We start from the raw sequence: 23,166 nt of genomic DNA, 5'->3' as shown, positions 1-23,166 counted from the left end.
TCTAGTTTAAAGTTGCAACTACTAGCTAAAACCAGGGTATTTCTGTAGAAAACATTACGTCATGAATATCATGAATATAAAAAAGAAACTTTTCTACATTATAAATAACCATAACCTAAAACAGTACAATAAAAAATATTAAATTAATGTTTTTCTTTTGGCCAGGAAAATGAAATGAAATGTATTTTGTCCTATTATAGATTTGTGTTAGGCTTAAAAATTCAGTATTGAAGTATTGATGATTTAGTAAGCTGATTGTGTAAATTCCAAGTCTGCAAGCTCCTTAACTACCACTGAAAAGTACCGACAATTTTCTCTTTTCCTTTTATACTAATAGCTAATCTATCAGAGTTCAATTAAGAGGCAATCTCTATTGCTATGTTAATGAGGTTTTTAATTGAGGTAATCAATAACATCAATCAATAACACTTCAATTTAATAGCAGTATTAAAAAGATGATGTCTTGTAGAAAAACTCATTTTCTGTTAAAGTAAACCTTTTCATAATTTTCAATAACATGATGTAATATACCTTGTTGGGCTTTGGTTAGAACCTGCAGAAAGAATTTCAATTTACAGTTTGTCTCAAGTTTCATAGTTTTAGATAAAGTGTAATTATGTTGTGAGTTTATACTACGTTATTACATGAATACTAGGAGATGTGTAATTAACATGAATACAAAATTTTTGTGTCAATAAAAATCTCTTTAATTTTTGATCACTCACTCTAAAGTTTAAATCTGCTCATTTCTGTTAATTTGATATTGAGTTAATTCCAAAGCCATTAAATACTTTCATACTTGTATTCTTTTAACTTTATCAATATTGCGCTTTCTTTGTGTGTGGAAACTATATTATGATTTGAGCAAGTATTCATTCAGTTGTGAAACTTTGAAAATGCGATATTGTCGTGTCTCAAGTTACATTATAACATAAGAAATGTATTACAGATATAATGTAAACAAAAAGATACAATTCATGTCAAATTATATGACGTTTATGTTTACCTAATCCGTCATCAGTAGATGACAGAATTCCACCACTTGAATATTATAAGGTGGAGTATGGAATAAAATGGGAGCAATGTTTTAGAATACTAAAAGCTATACTGTTGTCTATCTATATTGAATCAAAGTAGAATTCTAACTGTGTAAATTATTAAACTTTTGATTAAAAAAGTAAAAATGTGACCCAGTTGGGCTCAGTTAGACCTTTTCCTTCCTATATTCTTGTTAACTATTATTTTATTGCTACTATTGTTTGAGAATGTTTAAAATTACATGATTTGAAATATTTTTAAATGCTGTTAAATGTGTAATGGTGTTTTACTTTTGTTATAAAAAAGATTACTCTGGCTTTTTACTTTTATTATTAGTGGTTTTATGCTATAATTCATTCACTTATTTTCTAGAATATGCATAACATAGTATACACATGATAAACAAGGAGAAAAACAAAACGAGGAAATAAAATAATTTTAGAAATCAATAATGGTGATGCCCACGACGTGATATATGCTTTCTGAATCCAGTGCGCTAGGATGCCCTTCAAATTCAGTTTTTGCGGGAAGGCTGAAAAAGAGCTTTTCCATGTGTTGGATTACAGCCACAAAAACTTGCTAAATGTACCAACAGAGATTTACGAACATGCTCAAGCGCTAGAAGATCTTTATTTGGATGCCAATCAACTAAAGGATTTACCAAAGGTAAAACATATTTTAAGGTTGTTTTTCACAGTATCTTTGTTTCAATGTTTACAAAAACTGTTGTGGAAATTGTTTTTTTCGAAGAACTACAGCTTGTCACTAAAATGTAAAAATGTGGTTTCAGTGTGCTTAAAATTTGTATTTCAACAGGCTTCATAAGGGCAAGTACCTTCACTGATAAGTCTCCACTGGTCCAACACAGTGTGTTTTAAAATGTTGGATTTATGACATGATTTTAAGAAGAGCGGTATTAGAGGCCCAGTGTGTTGCCTAACTGTAAAAACTTTATAATAATTTTTTTCTATGGTTATGAAATTCTGTTGAATGAAGGTACATTATATTTTATCAATCAGTCATCAGGTTAATTAACATACCTCATTTAATTAGGTATCTAAACGAAAATTAAAACCTAAAGTTCATTTACACTGACCTATTAATTCTGTGTATAATTACTATCCTATTACTCAATATTAATAGAGTTTTGCAATAAGACTGTTAGCCTCTCAAAAATTTTTGTGAGTTTTGGAAAGAAGGTCTTATTAATTAATCCAAACTTGTGAGCGAAGCAGTTTTGCTATATTGTGCACGTACCTTTAACTTCTATCCCAAGCGAAAACTTGCTATAAAATTTGCTATATAAATCACATCTTCAAACCGATGATTTTATCAAAATGACCTTGAATGGTTTGGCTTGAAGCCACAAAAACTTTCTCGGTTTGGTAGCTAGGACTGCGAAAAATGCCGTTTTAAAATGGTGTACCCTAGCAGTAAACAGCAACAAAATTACCGGAAGCCGAAACACGGACTTGGAATCTGAACTCGTGAAGTTGATCAAATTACCGCGTGGGCATCTAAGCAATATAAGCAGTGGTTCTTCGGTTTTTAATGTTTATTTTGCTGTTAAATGGAAAAAAAATAGTTTGAACGGTGACAGAAAGGATCTTCATCATCCCTTGACTTTTAACAGCAAGTATCAAGTATCAAATAAGGTCAATCAATGAGAGGTTTTTGCAAGTCGCGGGGCGGGAGGAGTGCTCTTTGAACGAAACTTACCTTGCAAAACCAAGTGGATATTCTATGATAAAGAAGTACGAAGGTAATCAAATTTGTCGAGTTTGTCAAGAAATAAATCAAAACTGCTGAAGAACCAACAAGCCATCTTTGTACATTTTTGTTTTTGTTTTATTTTTATGTTTTGTGATGATTTCGACGGACGATTCGTGATTCGAATAAAAATGTTCGATCGTTCGACAAATATCGTTCGATTTTATTAAGGCACCGTTTACACTAGAATAACTAGAAGGAAAACAAAAGAGCGATGCTCGCAGGGCAGCGGCGGATGTTGTGCCGCCGTGGATTATGAAATGTGTTCGGGCATTAAGGCTCTTACGACCCTGTCTCTATAGCGGCTTTATTAGAAGAGGGATTTTTAGAGAGTCTCTTATTTTGCTAGCAACTTGCGAATTGAGGTGGAGTCTTAACTTGTTATTTTAATTGGTTATCTGTTATTGAAACTTTTCCCTCATTTTAAAGAATATTAAAGAAATATTAAACCCCAAACTTGATGGACCCTTTGTTATAATATCCCTATTTGATATAATTGAATGTTAAATGAAATTTTATGGGAAAAGAAAATATTTGCCTTATCTGAATTTCGTATCATGATGTAAAATGATCTTGCTGCTCAAAAATGAAATGAAATTTGATACCAGTGGCATTTTATTAAGAAAGATTTGGTCATTCAAGAGTACAATACGTCATACTTCCTTTAAAAAGAAACTTATGTTTTAAAAATAGAGTTACAGCTTAGAATGACCATTTGAAAAAATTCTTCAAATATTTAGCACCTATGAAATCTTAACAGCGTGGACCCCCTTTTGAGTGGACTGGTATTGAGTTTATTTGTAGAAAATATTTCTCGGTACAAATTTTAAGAATAAGGGGTATTAAGACAAAGCAATAAATTTCCTTTAAAATTGTTACCAGTCTTGTCTCGAACTGAAAACTTTATTCATATTATTATAATATATATATATTATTATATAATTCCCATTTTAATCTTTCAGGCCCTTTTCACTTTGCAACATTTGAGAACGTTGAACATCAGCGATAATGAAATCATTTCACTACCGTCAAACGTCTCCAATCTCATCCATCTTATTGAGTTTGACCTCAGCAAAAATGGTATGTAATATAAATAAATATTATCTTTTAAATGTTCTACATTCCATTTTATCTCCATACAGGGGGTAGACAAACATTTCCAGGGGGTAATCTGAGAAGAATTTAGGGGGTATTCTCACATTTCCACAAATTTTATATTGGCTTTAAAAGGTTCGTAAACCCCATGCACGGATTTTTAATGGAACATTTTTGCAATTTCTTCTGTATCAACTCTAGACAATTTTAAGCCCATTAAATCCATTCTGTTGGCTGGTCAGAAGACAATTATATATTGACTGAATTTACCTGAGGCTAGACTTAAAAAATTCTTGGTTTGCCGTCACCTCACCCTACATTTTGGAGATGGTTGGTCGGTCTGAAAATTTTTTTATTTTGATCATTCATGGAATTTTTGTCTATATTTTGTAATTTTTGAAGAAAAAAAAATTCTCTTCGTCGAAATAGCAATAAAAGTTTTTTGGTCGTCAAGTTTTGAGAAGAGGTGGTTTGCTGACGGCAAACCAACATTTTTTTTAGTTCAGCCTGATTACGTTATACAAAATGAATGATAATTCAAAGGGTACTGCTAACAAACACAGAAGCTCAACATACAACTTTACTCTTGACATATTTACTCTTGACATATTTACAGGGTTCCTTGAACTACCGGACAACATCAAAGGGATGAAATCCTTGGAACATTTCGACCTCAGTGTGAACCCGCTAGGAAGGTAAAAACTTATTTCTTTAATGGACTACAAAAAAAATATTTAATTTCCTGAACAACAAAGTTTGTAAAAAATTCTCTCAATCGTATTTTTAAAAAGATGTTGTTTTGTGTTAATGTTAGCCCTATATTGATATGATATGTGTTTAATTTTTACCAATGCTTAATTTTTCTCCTCTTGAACATGAGCTATTATAGTCTAAAGTCCTTACTTTGTAGAGGTGCTAACGAGGCGCTCATTGAAAGCTTCTTGAAAGTTGCAAAAATGTGAAAATTGCAACTCAACCAAATGGAAATAAAAGCAAAACCATCTATTTTTCTTTTAAGGCTACCAGATGGTTTTACTATGCTGTTGAATTTGACACATGTTTACTTGAATGATACTTTCCTGGACTTTTTGCCGGCCAATATTGGAAGAATGTCAAAATTGGAAGTTCTGGAAGTCAGAGATAACCACTTGACCATGATCCCAAAGTAAGAGAACTATGGTTTTCCCTGATTCTTCAATAAGAAGAAAGAAATCTTTACTCAACACCATCAGTATTTATCAGTATTTTTCCTTGGCATTCTAAATTCTTATGACAAATACACTGTTGTACTCTATAAATTCTAGTAACTGAATATATAATTTTTACGTTTTTGTAAAGCATTAAGGAATAACATGTTATCATTGTTTTCTTTTAGATCCATGAGCCGATTGCAGAGTCTGCGGAGACTCGACTTAGGAAATAATGAATTTAACGATATGGTATGTCTTTAAACTTCTTTTGTTCAAAATCTATCACTTAAGGTTCAAGAAATAAACTAAAATAAATTCGTTCTTTTGCAGTTGGGTAACCGAATTCCTTGATTATTTTTGCGTTTAGTTTTAAAATCTGGTTTAATCCTTGTATATTCTTTTCTTTTTCTTCGTTTATAGCCTGAGGTAATAGGAACGTTTACCAATCTTGAAGAATTATGGCTGGATGGCAACAAAATCAAACAAGTCCCTCCTGTAATTATTGAAAATTACTTTTAAACAGGGGGGGGTCTTGCAGTTACTCCTTGACACTATGTGGAGTAACTGCAATTTTGGACATTTTCTACAGACACCACCACCCTTGCAGTTATTCCATAGTGTACTAACTGATTTTACCCTAAAAATTGGTGTATACCACCCTCAAAAATGCCAAATTTGGAAATTTTTTCACTGAATTCCTCATTTTTGATACCATTTTACTGGGTACGTCTTATTAACGACCGTTCAAGAGTTAAAAATCTCAATCATTTTCCAAGTTTGTTAAAATATCTTTCATGCCTTGATTGAAGAAAAAATTTTGTGATTTTTTTTTGACTTTTGAAAAAAATGTTTTGAATTTTTTTGCTTCCGGAATTTTTAAAAACCTAAAATTTTAAGTGAAAAATTGAAAAATGTGCTCACTTAGTACACCATATCCTACCAAAATCGACAATTTTGGGCTTAGGCACCACCCATGTTGCAGTTAGTCCACTGGTGGAGTAACTGTTTTCCCAAATTTTGGTTTATATACCACCACGGTAGTAATTGTCATAGTGTTTATATAATAACTGCATGACCCCCCCCCTGTTTTAAACTGTTTTACTTGTTCTGCTTTTTTTTTTCTTTTTGTTTACAACGACGTGAAATTTTTACTAACACTTTGAAACTTGCACTTAGCTTCTTTAAAGGGAAATTGACCCTTTCAAAGAGGCCCTCTTAAAAAAGTATAACTTATAATTTAAGCTCCATGTAAAGATTGACGCCTTATGTGCTACTGAAGGAAAAATAAGGGTTTTGCCTTAAGGTACACTGAGTACGCATGTAAATTCTTGCTGATGATATTTTCTTGAAATTCTATTGTTGTATATAAGAGTGTGTACTTATAAAATGCTAATTTGTGAATTTACTTATTTTCTATTGTTTGTAGGAGATTGGGAATCTTCAGAAATTAAGGTATTTTGACATTACAGAAAACGCGTTGGAGTGGTTAGCAGATGAGATTGGAGAATGTTTCTCCATGACTGATTTACATTTCTCCACCAATAATATTGAATCGTTACCAGAGAATCTATGTAAGTTGTTATTAGTATACCAAGCCTATGATTCCCCACAAACTATAGATAGAAAGATATGGTCAATATTTTTAATGTGTATCAAGATCTAGGAGCCCATTAATCTAGGACTTTCAAACAGTCTTTCGTTTTATTTTACGGGCAACTGGTTAGGCTATCTATTAACTGAGCGGAACATTGGAATAAGCAGGGATTTGAACTACAAACTCCTGGTTTGTAATGTAGACGCTTAGACTACTTGGCTTTTGCTATTTATACTGAGATGATGATATGAGCCCTCCCAATTGGGGAATGGGTCCTACGCCTTACGACGTAGGAATTCCTCCTTTTTCAAGTAGGAATTCTTAGCGCTATCCAGACACTGCTGGTTCTGTGCACGCGACACACAGATACCATGATGCATAGTGATGACACTCGGACTACGCGGGAGAGCACAGTGCTCGTCGCAAGCGTAGAACGGGATATGAGTGCCACCACACACCACATTGTCCGGCATATCACCCACACTCTTGTATCAGAGTAATGGTACCCAATTCTCCTCACATGGTATGGGTTGACCCGGGCGAAGGTGCGTTCACTTGCCAAGTGAACCGTAGTACCACAGTGGGAATCGAACTCGGACCTCCCGCATGGAAGGCAAGGACGATTACCACTATACTACTACGCCTGTATACTGAGAAACGCCAGGTAAAACGTCAGTCGATTCTCCTTGTTGTATTTTTTTCCTCTTCTCAATATAGTCATCGCACTGCATTTTTTGCAGGTGGTTTTACTTTTTCTTGCCTCGTATGACTGAAAGGTTGTAGATTCGGTTTTAGCCTTTCAGGTTATATAATTGGTTAGACCTTTCTCTGGAAGATGATATTTTGAAACCATTTCGTTTTCTCTAGGTAAATTGAAGTTTTTAGAAACACTAAAAGTGGATGATAATCGATTGAGAGCTCTACCGACTTCTATAGGAGGGTAACTATATAACGATATTCCTATCTATTTATTTATGGACATCGAAAAGGATGGGCATAGTTATCATGGACTTCCTTCTAGATTTGTCCTTCTATAAAAAAATGACGGTCATATTTAAAATACTGGCAAATGACTATTAGGAATAACAATTTATTAAATCAAATACAAGTATATAATCAAAATCAAAATCATAGTTCGGAAGGGGTCACTAACCCACCCCCTAGTCTACAGCAACCCCCCTACTCTAGGTTCTACCCTCTTTCAAAGTTTGATGGAGCCCCCCCCCCCTCAAAGTTGGTGTCATAAGGATTTTTCCCCACTTTGAAGACATTATTTACCACTCATATTAACTATAAAAATGATAGCATATTCACTCTTGAAAAAGGTGCTTTTGAGTTTATTCGTAATATCCCTTCTGAAAATAGGTTAAAATAAATTGCAAGCGAAGCAAGAAAATTTTTAAGATCTTAACCCAGTCCAAGACTGCAAAAAATAGATATTTAGAAAGATGGGTTCAAAGAACTTTGCTAACGCGTTACATCTCCTTTTTTAAATCAACCTCTCTCATCAAAATTTCCCCCTTTCTACATGAAATTCTCTTATCTCCCCCTTTCTGAGATTTTTTAAAGATCGCGTCTCCTCCCCCTTTATAAAGGGGGGGGGTGCGAACTATGACAATCACTACTACAATAATAATTACAATAACATAATTCAATTCAATTAATCTCTCTATTTATTTTCCTTTAGGCTTTCAAATCTAGAGGAACTGATATGTTCGAGTAATGAATTAGTTGTAAGTACCCTTTAAATTTTTTTACTTGTTTTTCTTGATTTTTATTTCAATCATTCTCAATACATATTATGAAATACTCAGGCACATCAGTGTTTTTTTAGTATCGACCTATTTGGAACGTAGTTCATAGGTTCATACATAGTAAGACTTGGTATCTAGTACAAGGAAGGAACTTTATGCCCCTCTTAATGCTAAGCGATTAAGTAGAAAGGATCAAGGATAAGTGGAGCAATCTAGGGAGAAAGAATGTTTCCCTTCTCTATCTTTGGGAAAACCTGTCCTCCACACATTCGAAAAAGTCGCAAAGAGGAATAGATGCCATTTTGTAAAAATAGTTGTGGCGTCTAGTATAGGCCATCATCTAACATACTTACTGCATACTAACATATCAAGAGTTATTTTCTTCTTCTCCTAGAATCTACCACCTGGTATTGGTTTACTGCGGAAGCTGAAAAATTTGAATGCTGATGAAAATTACATCGAGGAACTTCCAGAAGAGGTTATTATATTACTTAGTATTGTGGATCTGAACCGATCAAGTCCACGAGGTGCACTTTTTAAATACAGGGAAGGCGAAGTGTTTTCCTATAATTGACATCAAAGCATGATTTGTTGTAACAAAGCTAAAAAATATTGCGAACTTCTGAATTGTTAAAACTTCTAAGAACCAGGGGGGGTCTTGCAGTTACTCCTTGACACTATGTGGAGTAACTGCAATTTTGGACATTTTCTACAGACACCACCACCCTTGCAGTTATTCCATAGTATACTAACTGATTTTACCCTCAAAATTGGTGTATACCACCCCCAAAAATGCCAAATTTGGCAATTTTTTCACTAAATTCCTCATTTTTGATACCATTTTACTGGGTACGTGTTATTAACGACTGTTCAAGAGTTAAATATCTCAATCATTTTCCAAGTTTGTTATTATATCTTTCATGCCTTGATTGAAGAAAAAATGTGATTTTTTTTTAACTTTTGAAAAAATGTTTTGAATTTTTTTGCTTCCGGAATTTTTAAAAACCTAAAATTTTAAGTGAAAAATTGAAAAATGTGCTCACTTAGTACACCATATCCTACCAAAATCGACAATTTTGGGCTTAGGCACCACCCATGTTGCAGTTAGTCCACTGGTGGAGTAACTGTTTTCCCAAATTTTGGTTTATATACAACCACGGTAGTAATTGTCATAGTGTTTATATAATAACTGCATGACCCCCCCTGTAAGAACCTTTTTTACCTCGTTTTGACACACTCAATAGATTTTTATAACTTGAAGGGATAATCGGTTGCTTTGAGATATTTGGCCTAAGTGGAACATTCCAAGGTCGACAAATTACAATTTGAAATTTCTTAAAATAGGTTATCACACGGCTCTTACGTTGAGGTTTCTATTGTTTCTTACTTACTAAAAGTCAAAAATTCCATTTTTTTAACTTTTTGTACAACATTCGTCTTTTAGGTTGGAAGCTGTATTAGTTTAACTGTCGTTTCAATCCGTCAAAATCGTTTACTACATCTTCCCGATGAAATTGGGAGACTAGCAAACCTAACTGTATTCAATATTAGTTCAAACATGTTAGTTACTAATGTTATTGTTACTTCCCCAGCTGGCACATAACGTTGTTTCAACGTTTATCTAACGTTCACAACGTCCATATGACGTTAGATGAACGTTAAAACAACGTTGTGTGCCAGCTGGGTCCTTATTCAGAAAAATAAGACTTGCAGAATACCCCCTAGCCTATACTAGACGTCACCCGCGTTTTTTTACGCAATTAACGTCTATTCCACTTTGCGACTTTTTCGAATGTTTTGAGCCCGGGTTTTCGGGCTCTAAACATTCGATTTTTTGACGTCACTTTTAATTTTCGAAGCTCCTGCAGTAGCAAAATAATCGAATTTGCGTCAAAACACTTGAAAGGCTTCTATTTTTCAAAAATCGTCAAAGTGGAACTCACTAAGAAACGAGATGAAAAATCCCGGTTTTTAGTGAGGTGCTCGCTAAATAACCCCCTACAAAAGCAAAAATTTGGAAGGAAGGATTGGCAGATTTCTTTTAGAATCTGCCTGAATCTAGTCTTTCCTTGATAAAAACTTTTTTTCTCATGAAGTATCCGTAAGGGGTGTAAATGCGGGTTAGGGGGTGTTGGGTTAGCCTTGTTTCTGCTTGCTTTGGTGCTTGAAGAAAAAGTGACGGTATTTCGGTGTTTAACATGCCATGCGGCGACAAAACAATGACTTTAGTAATTTTTGCTTTTGGTGTTTGACGGATATCACAGAAAAATGCGTAAACTCCGTGCCTTGAGCCCGATCCACTCTCGACTACCTTCAAAGTATATAACATGTTTATCTATAAAACTCGTTTTTGATTTGTGATCATTTTATATTTCTAGGATTGAGAATCTACCTTACACGTTGATGAAATTAAAGAAGCTGAAAGCATTATGGCTCTCAGAAAACCAGGTAGGTGCATAATAGAGTTTTTGATGTTGCTACTCATTTCCTTTTCTTTGTATTTAGTATAAGATTATGCTGTGGTCGATTTTCTTTATCTGCATGTGGATTTTCCTCTCAGCCATGTAGGAAAAAATGCATTTTGGTCGAGCCGGATACCTTAGTCCAGGTCATACCAGGGACTTCCTAAAATTGTACTTGGCACTCTCAGCTTAATGCTCAACAATTAAAGAGAAAGACCAAGGGTAAGTGGAGCGATCCAGGGAGAACGAGTGGCACCCTCCCCAACTTTGTGTAGATAGCTATCGAAAGAGGAGCTTTCGCAGGGTGGCCAGCGATACTGGAAATACTTGAAAATACTTGAATATACTGGAAAAAAATATTGGTACTTGATTATACTGGAGTTTTTGAAAAAATGCCCATTTTTCCAGTATATACTTGAAAATGATAAATTGGAATACTTGAAAATACTTGAATTTCTTTTTTCAATCAAATCTTCTATTTCCAGGGCTCTTACAGGTTTTGAAGTATAAATTTTCCAAAATTTTCTATTCGGACCCAACCATGGTGGGTCCTCCTGATAACAATGTATTGTACCCTATTTGTAAGGTTGAACATTCTTGGTTGGTCTTATTCACTTAACCTATTTGATATGGCTTTTTTAAACAAGATGAACCTTAATGGGCATACAAAAAATGAAAACAAGTAAAAGCAGAATCTTAGATATTCTTCAGCTCAAAAATCAAGCTACTGCTGAAAAATGGAGCCCATGGTAAATGAATTGTGCAGGCTAATGCTAAAACCTGGAAAAAGGGCTATTTTTAGAAAAAGTCAGGGAAAATCTGGAAAAGCCAGGGAATTTTTGTAAAATTCTTCAAAAGTCAGGGAAAAGTCAGGAAATTTCTTTCTAAAGTCTGTCCAGATATAATTGGCAGTGGAAACAAGAATGCCTGTAACTTTTGATAGTCAAATATAATTATGGAAATTTTTTTTGCTTGTTTTAGAGAATCAAAAGTGCTATATTTGAATGTATTTTTGGTTGAAAAATTCGTAATTTTTAGCGGTTAAATTTGCGATTGCAAAAATTGAGCTTTTTTTCTACTTATGCTATAACGTTCATTTTTACACCAGTGGTAGTTCGACCTAAGGTTAAGAAGTTTGTTAAATTTCAAGGCAAACAGAAAAGTCCTTCGGAAGATATGGGACCCAAAATACCCCTTGGTAGCACTTTTCTGTGAAATATCAAATCTCCAACTTATTACTAAAAACGGGGGTAGTGATATGATTGATAAAACAGTTTTTCGATCATAACACATTTTACGATCTTTTTAATGACCTCATAGCCAAGCTGTGTTTAGTGTTTTGGGAATTAGCAAAGTTCTTTAATGACTTAAAAATAACAAAGACAATATAAGTTCATGCCTATCTTTTCAATAAAAGCAATTATACTGTGATTTCACTTCGTTTCGAAATAATCAATGATACCAATGAACCAACACTTAACATTTTCCAACTTTTAATTGCACTGTTCAAAAAAGATAACATATAACCTCCGTTTTTAGTAATAAGTTGGAGATTTGATATTTCACAGAAAAGTGCTACCAAGGGGTATTTCGGGTCCCATATCTTCCGAAGGACTTTCCTGTTTGCCATGAAATTTAACAAACTTCTTAATCTAAGGTTGAACTACCACTGGTGTAAAAATGAACGTTATAGCATAAGTAGAAAAATAGCTCAATTTTTGCAATCGCAAATTTAACCACTAAAAATCGCGAATTTTTCAACCAAAAATACATTCAAATATAGCGCTTTTGATTCTCTAAAACAAGCAAAAAAAATTTCCATAATTATATTTGACTATCAAAAGTTACAGGCATTCTTGTTTCCACTGCCAATTATATCTGGACAGACTTTAGAGTCCCTTCAAATTGATGGTTTTAGCCAATCTTTGAATCCCTATTTTTTTAAATTTTCTTTGTCGGACCCAACCTTGGTGGGTCCTCCAAATAATCATGAAACCCACTAATATCAGGACACTTGACCTATTTAAAATTGATGGTGGTATTTTTGAAAAGTTTGAAAGGTAGCGACATGAAAAGTGCTACATGAAAATTGCTCGCCAATTTTCTATGTTAAAAACTCTTGCTAGAAAATAGACCTTCAGGGAGCAGTGAGCCGTAGGGAAATGATTCTAGAAATAAGAAGTTGAAAATTGGGAAAATGTCAATTTTTCAGCAAAGTTTTTGATTTGACTGAATTGACTAAACTCTTAATTACACGGTTTCTTTGTCTGCTAGAACTGGAAATGTCTTAAAAGTCTTGAAGTCTGATATTTGAAGAAAATATTTTGATAGTCTAGAAAACATTCTGGAAATATCGGAAAATTTCTTCCTACCACTTAGAATTGCAAAAGATATTCTACCCTCTTCGCTCGGAACCAAACCTTCTGATTTGACAACCTTGCTACGTAAGCTGTTTAGTAATAAAATTCTAGAAATTAGACAACCGCTGTAGTACGCCATGGTGTCATAAATTCACTAGTTTCTAAAGCACATTTTGATCTGTTGTTTAATTTGAGAAAATGTCAAAATAATTCTGGCATCAGTGACATTATTTTGTGCACACAATTTTGTCATAATATTTTTAAGAAAGAGAAGCCCATAAAATTTCTGGCAAATTGAGGATCCGGATATCCCTATTCTAACGAAGCACCATACGTAAAGTTCAAAATATACTTGAATGTACTTGAATTTTGCACCTTCATATACTTGAAAATAGCAAAAGATATACTTGAAAATTATCGAAAATGCTCCAAAAAGTACTTGAATATACTTGATTTTCAATGACTAAAATCGCTGGCCACCCTGTTCGGGTCGCCTTCGACTATGGTTGCATACTAAGTTTAAACTTAATCTTTCTTCACTTTCTCTCCAGGCCAAACCGCTGATTCCACTTCAAATGGACTGGGACGAGGCGAACGAGAAGAGATATTTAACTTGTTATATGTTCCCTCAAAGACCCATCGAAATCTACGATGAAGGTTTGTTATTGTATACAATCAATACAGCTCCATGGCGAAAGTCTTAAGGCCACGCTCAGACATTATTGTGGTATCATTCCGAGATGAAACGAACCTTTTCTTTTGGTTAGAAATGACTTCATCCATAAAGTTAACCAATAAAATAGCTTTGTTTCGATCTTTCCTTTTTCTCTGAACGTGGACGTTTCCTTTTCCTTAAGAAATTACTCCCTGTGAACAAGGTCTGAGCTAGCTTGTACCTACCTCTTCTTCGTTGGATCGATATGATGCACCGCAAGTCTTTTCAAAAAGCAAAAATCGCCTGTAGACAATTTTTCGTGGTACAGGCTAGGTCTCAGTAGCTTTTTTGTTCTTCCATCGAATCTCTAAATCAATGTAATATTCTTCATTTTACTTGTTATTTTCTGCAGCACAAAGTGTGGAGGACAACCGCGAGAGCATCAATCAATCGCTTATGGAAGAAGAATGGAAAAAAAGGACTTCTGTCGTCTTCGACCTGGATGATGATGACCCTCAAGTTGTAAGCATCCCGCTAATTTAAACCTGCTTTGCTAAGTACTTAATGTTCTCTATGACCCATTTATATTTATCTTCAGCGGATTAAATCTCACAAAATGTAGTTAATTTCTTGCCAAAACCTGGTAGAGAAATGAAAGAAATTAGGTGAAAAAGATGCCAATTCATGAAATTTTATCCACGTGAAAATTTAAGATCTTCAATAGATCTTTTCATAAATTACGTTACGAACATCTCTTGCTTCGTTTTGAAATTATTGCCATGGTGTCTAACTCCCAGCAGATTTTATTAAAACTACTTTCTATTCATAAAAAATCATTTAATGTCTCCAGGGACATAATCAGCATTGAAATTGTTTGAATACGAGGCAAATGATGTTCGTGACATAATTTATGCAAAGGTCTATTTGCGAAATAAACGCCCACGCGGTAGGTGGTATCTGACATTCGATGACCAATAAGATTATACGTATCATGCGCATTCAAAGAAGGTTTTTCATAGTAGGTTGCACGCATCCCTCCGATATGTTTTGATGTATAATGTATGAAATTCCCCTCCGAGAGTTACCCTCGTCTTTGTGTTTTTGGGTTTCAGAAACTTCTGTACTCCGCATGTGAAAACCTAATTTGTTTTCTTCGCATAGGACAATAGGATTTCAAGATGAGCTCAATCTAATGATAGTGTCAATCGCTGTTGATAATACTACAAATAATGGGGATATATAGTTTTTTGCTTGCACAAGTGGTCGACAAGTGGTAACCGATTCTCCTTCTTTTAGGTGCGACTCTCAAGGCAGCCGACACCATTCCCGAAAGATATTCGTGATAAAATCAATCAATTTCGCACACAATCTATTGCTAAAGGTCATGTCTCAAACAACCATTCTGTGGGCGAACACGTCGTACCTCAGCACCCTTACGCCCCAGCTGATGAGATTGAAACTAAGCTGCATGGTCATGTGAGTAATCTGTCTTCTTTCAAAGCTAGCTAGCTAAAGTAAGAGGCTATTTTACTGACTTTAACGGTCCTGGCCTTTCACCGTACAGTAGAGTTATGGAATAATGTTTCCAAGGCATTGCTAACTGAAAGGACCATAAAACTTGTTCGAGTTTAGGAGACTTTCGAGTTACAGAGGTTCCAGTTGGAGAGTTCCCACTGTATAATCCTCAACTTTTTTCATACAGGGAAAATCGGCGCTAAATGGTCACCACGAGCCGTATGCTGGTCATCAGAATGCCCCACAGCAGCACATGACAGAGGAAGAAAAAATGCTCTTAGAGCAGCTACAAAACACTAGTCTAGGTGGTGCAGGCTCTGGACCCCATAATGACGCACCGAGCGTCCCCGTAGCGCCGCGTACAAATCACGTTAATTTTAGCGTCCCCATCATACCATCACCGATTTCGGGTCGTCGTTACCCTGACGACGAGGAAAACAATTCAATGGAAAATATTCACCTATCTGTGGGGGACACGAAGAAACAGATCAAGTTGAGCTCAGATTCAGGGCTAGGTAGCTCTGAGATGGGCGATGACCACCAACAATGGAAGAACGGTATGTAAAATCACTCTTCTTGAAAAACTTAAATGCATTGTTAGCCTCGTCTTCGACTAGAATTAAGCGCTATATTGATTCTGCAAAACGACGCCATCAGCAAGACCTTCAGGGCCCGAAATAACGACTTTAAGAGGGTTTGGAATTTTTTTGATCGAACAAACAGCTTTTTGGGTGCGACCTTGTCTGATGTCCGACAGTTATTTTATGCCCTGCACCTCTGATTTCTTGATAAGAGTGATTTTTTTTTGCTTTAGCGTTTTCGTTACGTTTTTTTTTTACCTTGGAGTAAAGTGGCTGAAAAATCCTGGAAACCGTACTTACCGCTAATAATCCAAAAGTTCCTTCAATATTGAAATGAATGAAAATGAAAATTTTTCAAATAACTCGAAAGACGAAACCAAGCTGGCCGCCTAAACAAACTCTGCAAAAAGTCGTTAGCAAATTATGTGACAGCTTGGTTTTTCCTTACTCCAAAATAGCACTATCCGAGTTTTCGTCATTTTGGCGCGTTATTGTTGAGCGAACTCTTGGATAGTTAACCTTAAGGCCGGCGCAAATGAATCCAACATTTGATCCAACATTATTGTTGGATCAAATGTTGGGTTCGTTTGTGCAAGTCATAAAATTGCAACTTTTTAAGAAAATTGTTGGAAATCATGTTGGATGAAGTTTGATCGCCGTCAAACTTTTCATCCAACATTTTTAATGAGATTGACGTCACTTTTATGTTGGTTTCGATGTTGGATGCATTTGCGTAATCATGTTGGATGAAAATGTTTGACTTTTTTGCGTAAATGAATTTTCATGCAACTTTTCGAATTTTTCCACGTGACTTTTCTTCCAACATTTCGTCCAACAATGAATTTGAAATGTTGGACTGAATGTTGGATCCATTTGCGCCGGCCGGTAGGCGCTTTTTTGGAATTCAAAAGGTTTTAAATTTCTTTCCTCCATCTTTCTGTTGACAGAATATCCTGCGATTCCTGAAGAAGGAGAGGTGGTGAGTTATACGTTTTGTATTTAATGATGACGTCTGTAGAAAAATACAATTAAAAGTAAATAATTAAAAATGTTTTTTTAGGTTGTAGTGTTGCTGTACTGCTCCCTTTTTCCATTGAAAGTGGCTTTTTCATAGGTTCTATTATAGACGGCCGATTTTCTGCCCCTCTATTCAAACCGTCAGAGTAGGTAAACATTTTACAGAAAGTTGGCGGTTAAAATCATTTTATTTGAAAAAATCGAAAGAAATCATTTCATTGATATCAAAGGAGAGCAATGCATCGACTTTAGCCGGCGCCCTTTCTGTCCATTTTAGGGACGAGATGGAGTTTTTTGCAAGCTTTTATATGATTTTGTTGATCGTTAACCAGTAATAAAACAGTTTTGTTACTTATTTTTCTAAAGAACTCGTCATATTTATAACTTCAAATGACCAATTATTAAAGTATCTAATAAAACTCTAGGCGAAAGTGGGTCGTCTAAACCAGACCTTACTTATTAATGTAATGGTTTTTAGTCATTTCTTGTATTATAGCTGATATGATAATGGCTTGTTTGTGTGACCCTGACCGGGTTACAAAGTTACAATTTCTGATTCTTTCATTTAGTTCAGGGTGACGATAAAGAAGACACCTAATCTTGGATTCAGTGTATCAGGTGGTAAAGACGCCCCTGGTAATCCCTTCCGCCCTGGTGACACGGTAAGAATCGTAACATTCATTTTGGTCATGATTGATATTGTTGTTAAATCTTTTTGTACAGTTTTGATTCTAGGTCGGAAGCGTTATTTCCATATACATACTAGATAGAGCTACTTTGATGCAAAATAATACGCCATTTTTACTGAAAGATGGTCACAGTAGGTCACAGTTCGGTACCGGCAATTTGTTCAACCAAGCAAAAAAACCTGAGTGGCGCGAAGAGACGAGGCGAAAGATAGGCTTGATCGATCAAATTACCGGCACCGAACTATGGTCTACTTATCAAAAATGGTGAATGATTTTGATTCAAATAGGAAGTAGCTCTATTTAGTGTTCTATATAAGATATATGTGGTTGTATCTCGCAATGGCGTTAAATCTATTCACCCAAGATAATTTCATATCGTAAGTACTGTAAAAGCTTATCACCATTATGTCGAAAATTGTTGAAAGTTTGACTGAAACTTTCAGAAGAAAGAAGACGTCTTGTTTTTCTGACTGAAATGTTGGCATGGTTGTTCAGTCATTAGTTCTACATTTCTGCGTTCTTTGGTCTTGGTTTTTTTTACCTTCTTGAACTCTTTTTCTTCACTAGGGAATTTTCATCACCAGGGTGATACCTGACGGTCCAGCGGCTGATGTGCTTCAACCTGGCGATAAATTACTCGAGGTATTTTATTCTATGCAATACTAGAGTTTCCTAGAAACATTTTCAAGGAGTGCTTATAATTTAGTTTTATAAGTTTTAGAGGCATATTTGTATTTCCTTTGTTCGTTTTTGTAGCCCACGTTTTTGCTTAACCATTACGGTATACAACATTTGTTATCTTTTCCCTCAAAAAGCTCTTCTCAATTCGAACCTTTCTATAAAATAGTCAGTCTCCCGAAACTCAAATAACAGAACAATCAACTGTGTGGTTGTACGCGTGGTTAAACTTTCGTTATACGCGATGACATCAACTGTGTCAGCTGTGGAAACTACTCGCCATTACTCTTATTACACTGACATGATTTTCAAAAGCTAGCAAAGAAGAGTGTACACTTTTTAAGGGAATGATCTTTAATGGTTGACACATATTCATAATATGCACCATTGCAATGTCTTCTGACATTACATCGTGGACCCAACAGCTGATTGGTTGTAAGTGACGTAGAATCAATCAATACGTCACTACTTTCAACCAATCAGCTGTTGGTTCCGTGGAAGACATTGCAATGGTGCATATCATGAATTGCTTAGATAACTATCATCGCCACTGTTTTTGAAACCTTGAGAAATGGTGTGCTTTTTCCAATTTTCTTTTGATTTTTTCATTCATGTACAGGTCAACGGTAACGATTTCAGATGCGTTCAACATGAAACAGCCGTCAACGTATTGAAAGCAAGCCAAGAAGTACACTTAGTGGTCGCGCGGCGTGCCTCAAATAATGAACAAACGTGATGCATTCCGACAGGTAGTGTCGTATATTGCAATTATTACAATAGAGTATACGTATACGGCGTGGTGGCGCCAGTATAAAGGTGACATAATAAGGAACCGCTTGATAAACCTCGAGAACTGTGTATCCTTTCCGGCCTAATTTTGAAATGGATTGCCAGACCATTTATACGTGGATAAAATGGTCCTTGAACCGACTGGTAAACAGCAAAGGCGTTTGGATATTATTCGCTCAAAGAATGAATGGGATAGACAGTGAATGAATTTCAGAAGTTTGTGAATGGCTAGCCTCTGTTCACTATATTTATAAATCGTTATTATCATTTCGCTGGATTTGAATAGATGAAGAAGACATTTTAAATTCCTGGATTTATTATATGCTCTTCATAGACGGAAAGGATTAGAACTTTTTTTATGTTTTTATGTTTTCTTTTATCATTGATACTAACCATCCCAAAAGTTTTAAACTTTATGAATTACAGCTCCTTATTGAGCCTCTTAATTAATTTTTACTGCCTCAAGGTCCTAGAAATCAACTAGAACGTGTTCTGTCATTAGAGAGATTATCAACATTTCTATCTTTCAGAAAGAAAGTAGTTATCAATTTAATTTTAAGGTCTTCTTATGCTTGTAGTTGACCGTTTCTCAAAAGTCACCAGCTAAACTTGTCTGTAGACAAACCCAGTATCTACAGCTAATTTAAAAATTCATTGCCGCAGGGTCTGTTGTCATTGTCTTTTCTGATTTGAGATTTTTCAAACCTGCCGCTGCAATGGAGTGTTGGTGAGAGAGGGGAGACGATGAGAGAAGTGTTGCTATTTATAAATCATACTTCATTGCAGAGGTCTCCGTACGGGAATTTTTTTAATAAACAGACAATTTGCACAGAGTGGTACAGAGTACAGCTAAACTGTATACAATTGTGAAAAGTTTTCTAAGAGCAAAGACCAGCGAGCAACCATTTTAATGCTTCAAGAACTAGACCCTGCCAGTTTACTTAAAGGAAAGTAAAGAAGAAATATTTTTAAGTGACCATAATATACATTAATAATAGATTTTATTTGTTGTTTGACTTGTTTTTTTTTAAGCAGAGAACAAAACAACGCGTCATTATTTTAGAAATTATAGCCAAGATATTATTTGGCTATTTGTTTATTAATTATAATATGTAATATTTTGTTATTTTTTATTGCCCTATTGTTATTCCTAATTGTTTTTTATTTTTATTCAATGGCTCGCCCGTACAGATTATGTTGTTGAAAATTGTGAATAAGTTTTGATTAATTGATTGATTGATTGATTGATTGATTGATTGATTGATTGATTGATTGATTGATTGATTGATTGATTGATTGATCGATTAACTCTAAAATAAGACAACAGTACTTTGTACACTGCTGATAGCCAAACTGTATAGATTTTTTATGTTGTTTTATACAAAAGCTTGATACCTGAGAAATCATACAAGCATTCTGTAAGACTTAGAAAAAAATATTCAACTACCGACTATTCAACTACTCCATTTGACGTACGCAACACGGCAGAAAACCAACGACAAGTCCATAAAAATGTCGGTGGCTTAAAGTGGAGCTTTTTGTTTGTTTTTTTGTCTCTTCAAGCTTTTGTGATGTAGGATTTTTTTATAAAGATGAAATTATGAAAATATATTTGATCAATTAATTTAAAGAAAACGTTGTTAATAAAAACACACTTAGTGTCTTCTAATTTTTACCAAAGACGATGTCTGGAGTTTATTTTTTTTTATTCTGAGAGTTTTCGGTTATAGGTCTATTTAGAGCGGTTTTTCTTTTATGTACTATCATTGGAAGCAAATAAATTTAATTTATAACTTTATCAGAACAGAAAGATGGTTTTGCGTGGATTTGAAAACTTAATTTGGCGAAAAAATCCTGTTAACAATGCGATTCGAAATAGTTTCGACTAATTTAAGGATAAAAAATATTATAATCATTTTATAAGGATAAATTGTTTCGGGTTTCAACCTCTGATAAATGAAGAATACTAGGCCATGGCCAGTGCCACCAAAACGTTTCACTTTTTTTCAAAATGTCCGTGACCAAGCTTTTAGAATTGATTTTGGTCAATTTGAGGGTACTGATTCGGAATTTGAATGTTACCAAGCTTGAAAACCCGCAGTTTTTGCGTAATTTGCGATTTTTTGCGTTTTTAGGCAAAATTGTAAGCCCTGAAAATGTGGGATTTTTGGGGGGTCTTCAAAATCAAAAAGTACCTATACCACGTGATAGAGCTCTTCCAACTGAGCAAAAAATGTACTATATCAAAGTCTCAACTTTTCTAGATCAAAAGTTATGGGCGTTTTTGTGGTATAAAATTGCTATAATTTTGCATAAATTATGCAGATTGTGGGGAAATTCCCTGTTTTTTCCACAAATCTCCCAAATTTTGACTATAAAATCGTCTATAACTTTTGATCTAGAAAAGTTGAGACTTTGATATAAGACATTTTTTTGCTCAGTTTGAAGAGCTCTATCACGTGGTATAAGTCTTATTTTTTGATTTTGAAGACCCCCCAAAAATCACACATTTTCAGGGCTTACAATTTTGCCTAAAAACGCAAAAAATCGCAAATTACGCAAAAACTGCAGGTTTTTTAAGCTTGGTAACGTTCAAATTCCTAATCGGCACCCTCAAATTGAGTAAGAAACATATCAAAAAGTTGGTGGCCTTTGAATTTTTTCCTTATTTTTGAAACAATAACAATCCACTGGCCATGGCCTATACGTGCCAGCGTTCGTAATTCTCACAACCAACCCGCCCTCAAAACCGCCTTTAAAGCTCCAAAACTTTTCACAGTTTCTCTTTACTTAGTAGAGGAACTTATACAATATTCATTCCGATATTCATTTTTTTGATAGAGGGAGATTAAATGTAAAGTTGTCTACTAGACTACGGGAAATGGTGGAAGATTTTTTTCTTGCCGAAAGTGAAAGGCGGTGGGCAGTTAAGCACGGCTGGTAAATAAAGTGACGTTTTTGCATCAAGGAACGCGGCTTAGATTTTTTTGTATACGATCTTTGTGATCACCAAAAATTTGGGATACGTTAATCGAATATAGGCGTCCACTTCTTTAGAAACTGGTACGCAACTGTTGTAGCGAAAGGTAGCTTCAAATCTGATCCTTCCCTCGCACACTGCTGGCAATCAAATTTGATTTGGTTGATCATTTGGTTCATTGGTAAATATTTTGGTTTCATTTTATTTGTCTATGGAATTAGATTTAGGATTACAGAATGAAAAGTGTGTGTCTATTAAAAACAAACAGAAAATTTAAACTTTATAAAACTGCCCATCATCTCCCATCATGGGATGGCGGCGTTTTGAGTCCCCTACCTGCCTGCCTAGTCATCAGATTAAGTGGAATAAAATCCAAAGACAATCCTTTTAACAAGATAGACCTACCATTATGCATCATGTCTTCATTTAAACAATCAAAAATGAAAAATGCATCATGGTCAAGCTTTGAAATATTCATTTTCTAGAAGAGGTCCGGCGGATCTCTAAAAATTGTTTGGTTCCCGTCATCCGACCGACCCTGATTTTTACTCTGAAGTTAGAGTCGGAGAGTCGGAGACCCCTTTTGCCACTTCTGGATTCCTAACCTAATTGTCAACCTCTGCGCGCTCAGTGTTTACAAGTTTTCAAATCGAAATAGCGAGAGCGCGGCGCGCCAGCGGAAAGTGAACCAAAAACCAGTTTATCCATGATTTCCCGATTTTTTAACCCGATTTCATAATTCCGACAGTTACATCAAAATGCCTCGAAAATGTCAATATGAAAATTGCGTAATCAGAGAACGTATGTCTCGCTCATTATAAAAAGGCCGAGACAAACTTTCAATAATTGGATTGTAACATCGAGTTAAGTCTCTTTTTTTTGTTAAGTCACCAGGGGGTAAATAAAACAGACCTTGATACATTTATCGTTCGTTTCAACTTGACCATTTGTTTAAAACTCAACCTCCTAAATATTTGGGGTAGGTAAATTATGTACAAA

General features: G+C 34.9%; 1 protein-coding gene across 1 annotated transcript; it reads left to right on the top strand.

The window, feature by feature from the left end:
* Nucleotides 1-1,408: 1,408 nt before the first annotated feature.
* LOC136804704 (leucine-rich repeat-containing protein 1-like) lies at nucleotides 1,409-20,831 on the top strand. The gene is made up of 20 exons (XM_067061317.1): nucleotides 1,409-1,704; nucleotides 3,771-3,888; nucleotides 4,520-4,598; nucleotides 4,922-5,068; nucleotides 5,279-5,342; nucleotides 5,514-5,588; nucleotides 6,520-6,664; nucleotides 7,555-7,627; nucleotides 8,375-8,420; nucleotides 8,836-8,919; nucleotides 9,886-10,001; nucleotides 10,820-10,889; nucleotides 13,815-13,920; nucleotides 14,331-14,440; nucleotides 15,215-15,394; nucleotides 15,621-15,990; nucleotides 16,962-16,993; nucleotides 17,601-17,693; nucleotides 18,288-18,362; nucleotides 19,018-20,831. Exons 1-20 carry the CDS (start codon nucleotides 1,540-1,542, stop codon nucleotides 19,132-19,134), a joined length of 2,265 nt encoding a protein of 754 aa, XP_066917418.1. The 5' UTR covers nucleotides 1,409-1,539; the 3' UTR covers nucleotides 19,135-20,831.
* The last annotated feature ends 2,335 nt before the right edge of the window (nucleotides 20,832-23,166 follow it).

Source organism: Clytia hemisphaerica, unplaced genomic scaffold (assembly GCF_902728285.1).
Source record: "Clytia hemisphaerica strain Z4C2 unplaced genomic scaffold, Clytia hemisphaerica genome assembly, whole genome shotgun sequence".
NCBI lineage: Eukaryota > Metazoa > Cnidaria > Hydrozoa > Leptothecata > Clytiidae > Clytia > Clytia hemisphaerica.
The sequence above is the reverse complement of the archived record's forward strand: the minus strand, read 5'-3'. Positions and strand labels throughout refer to the sequence as shown.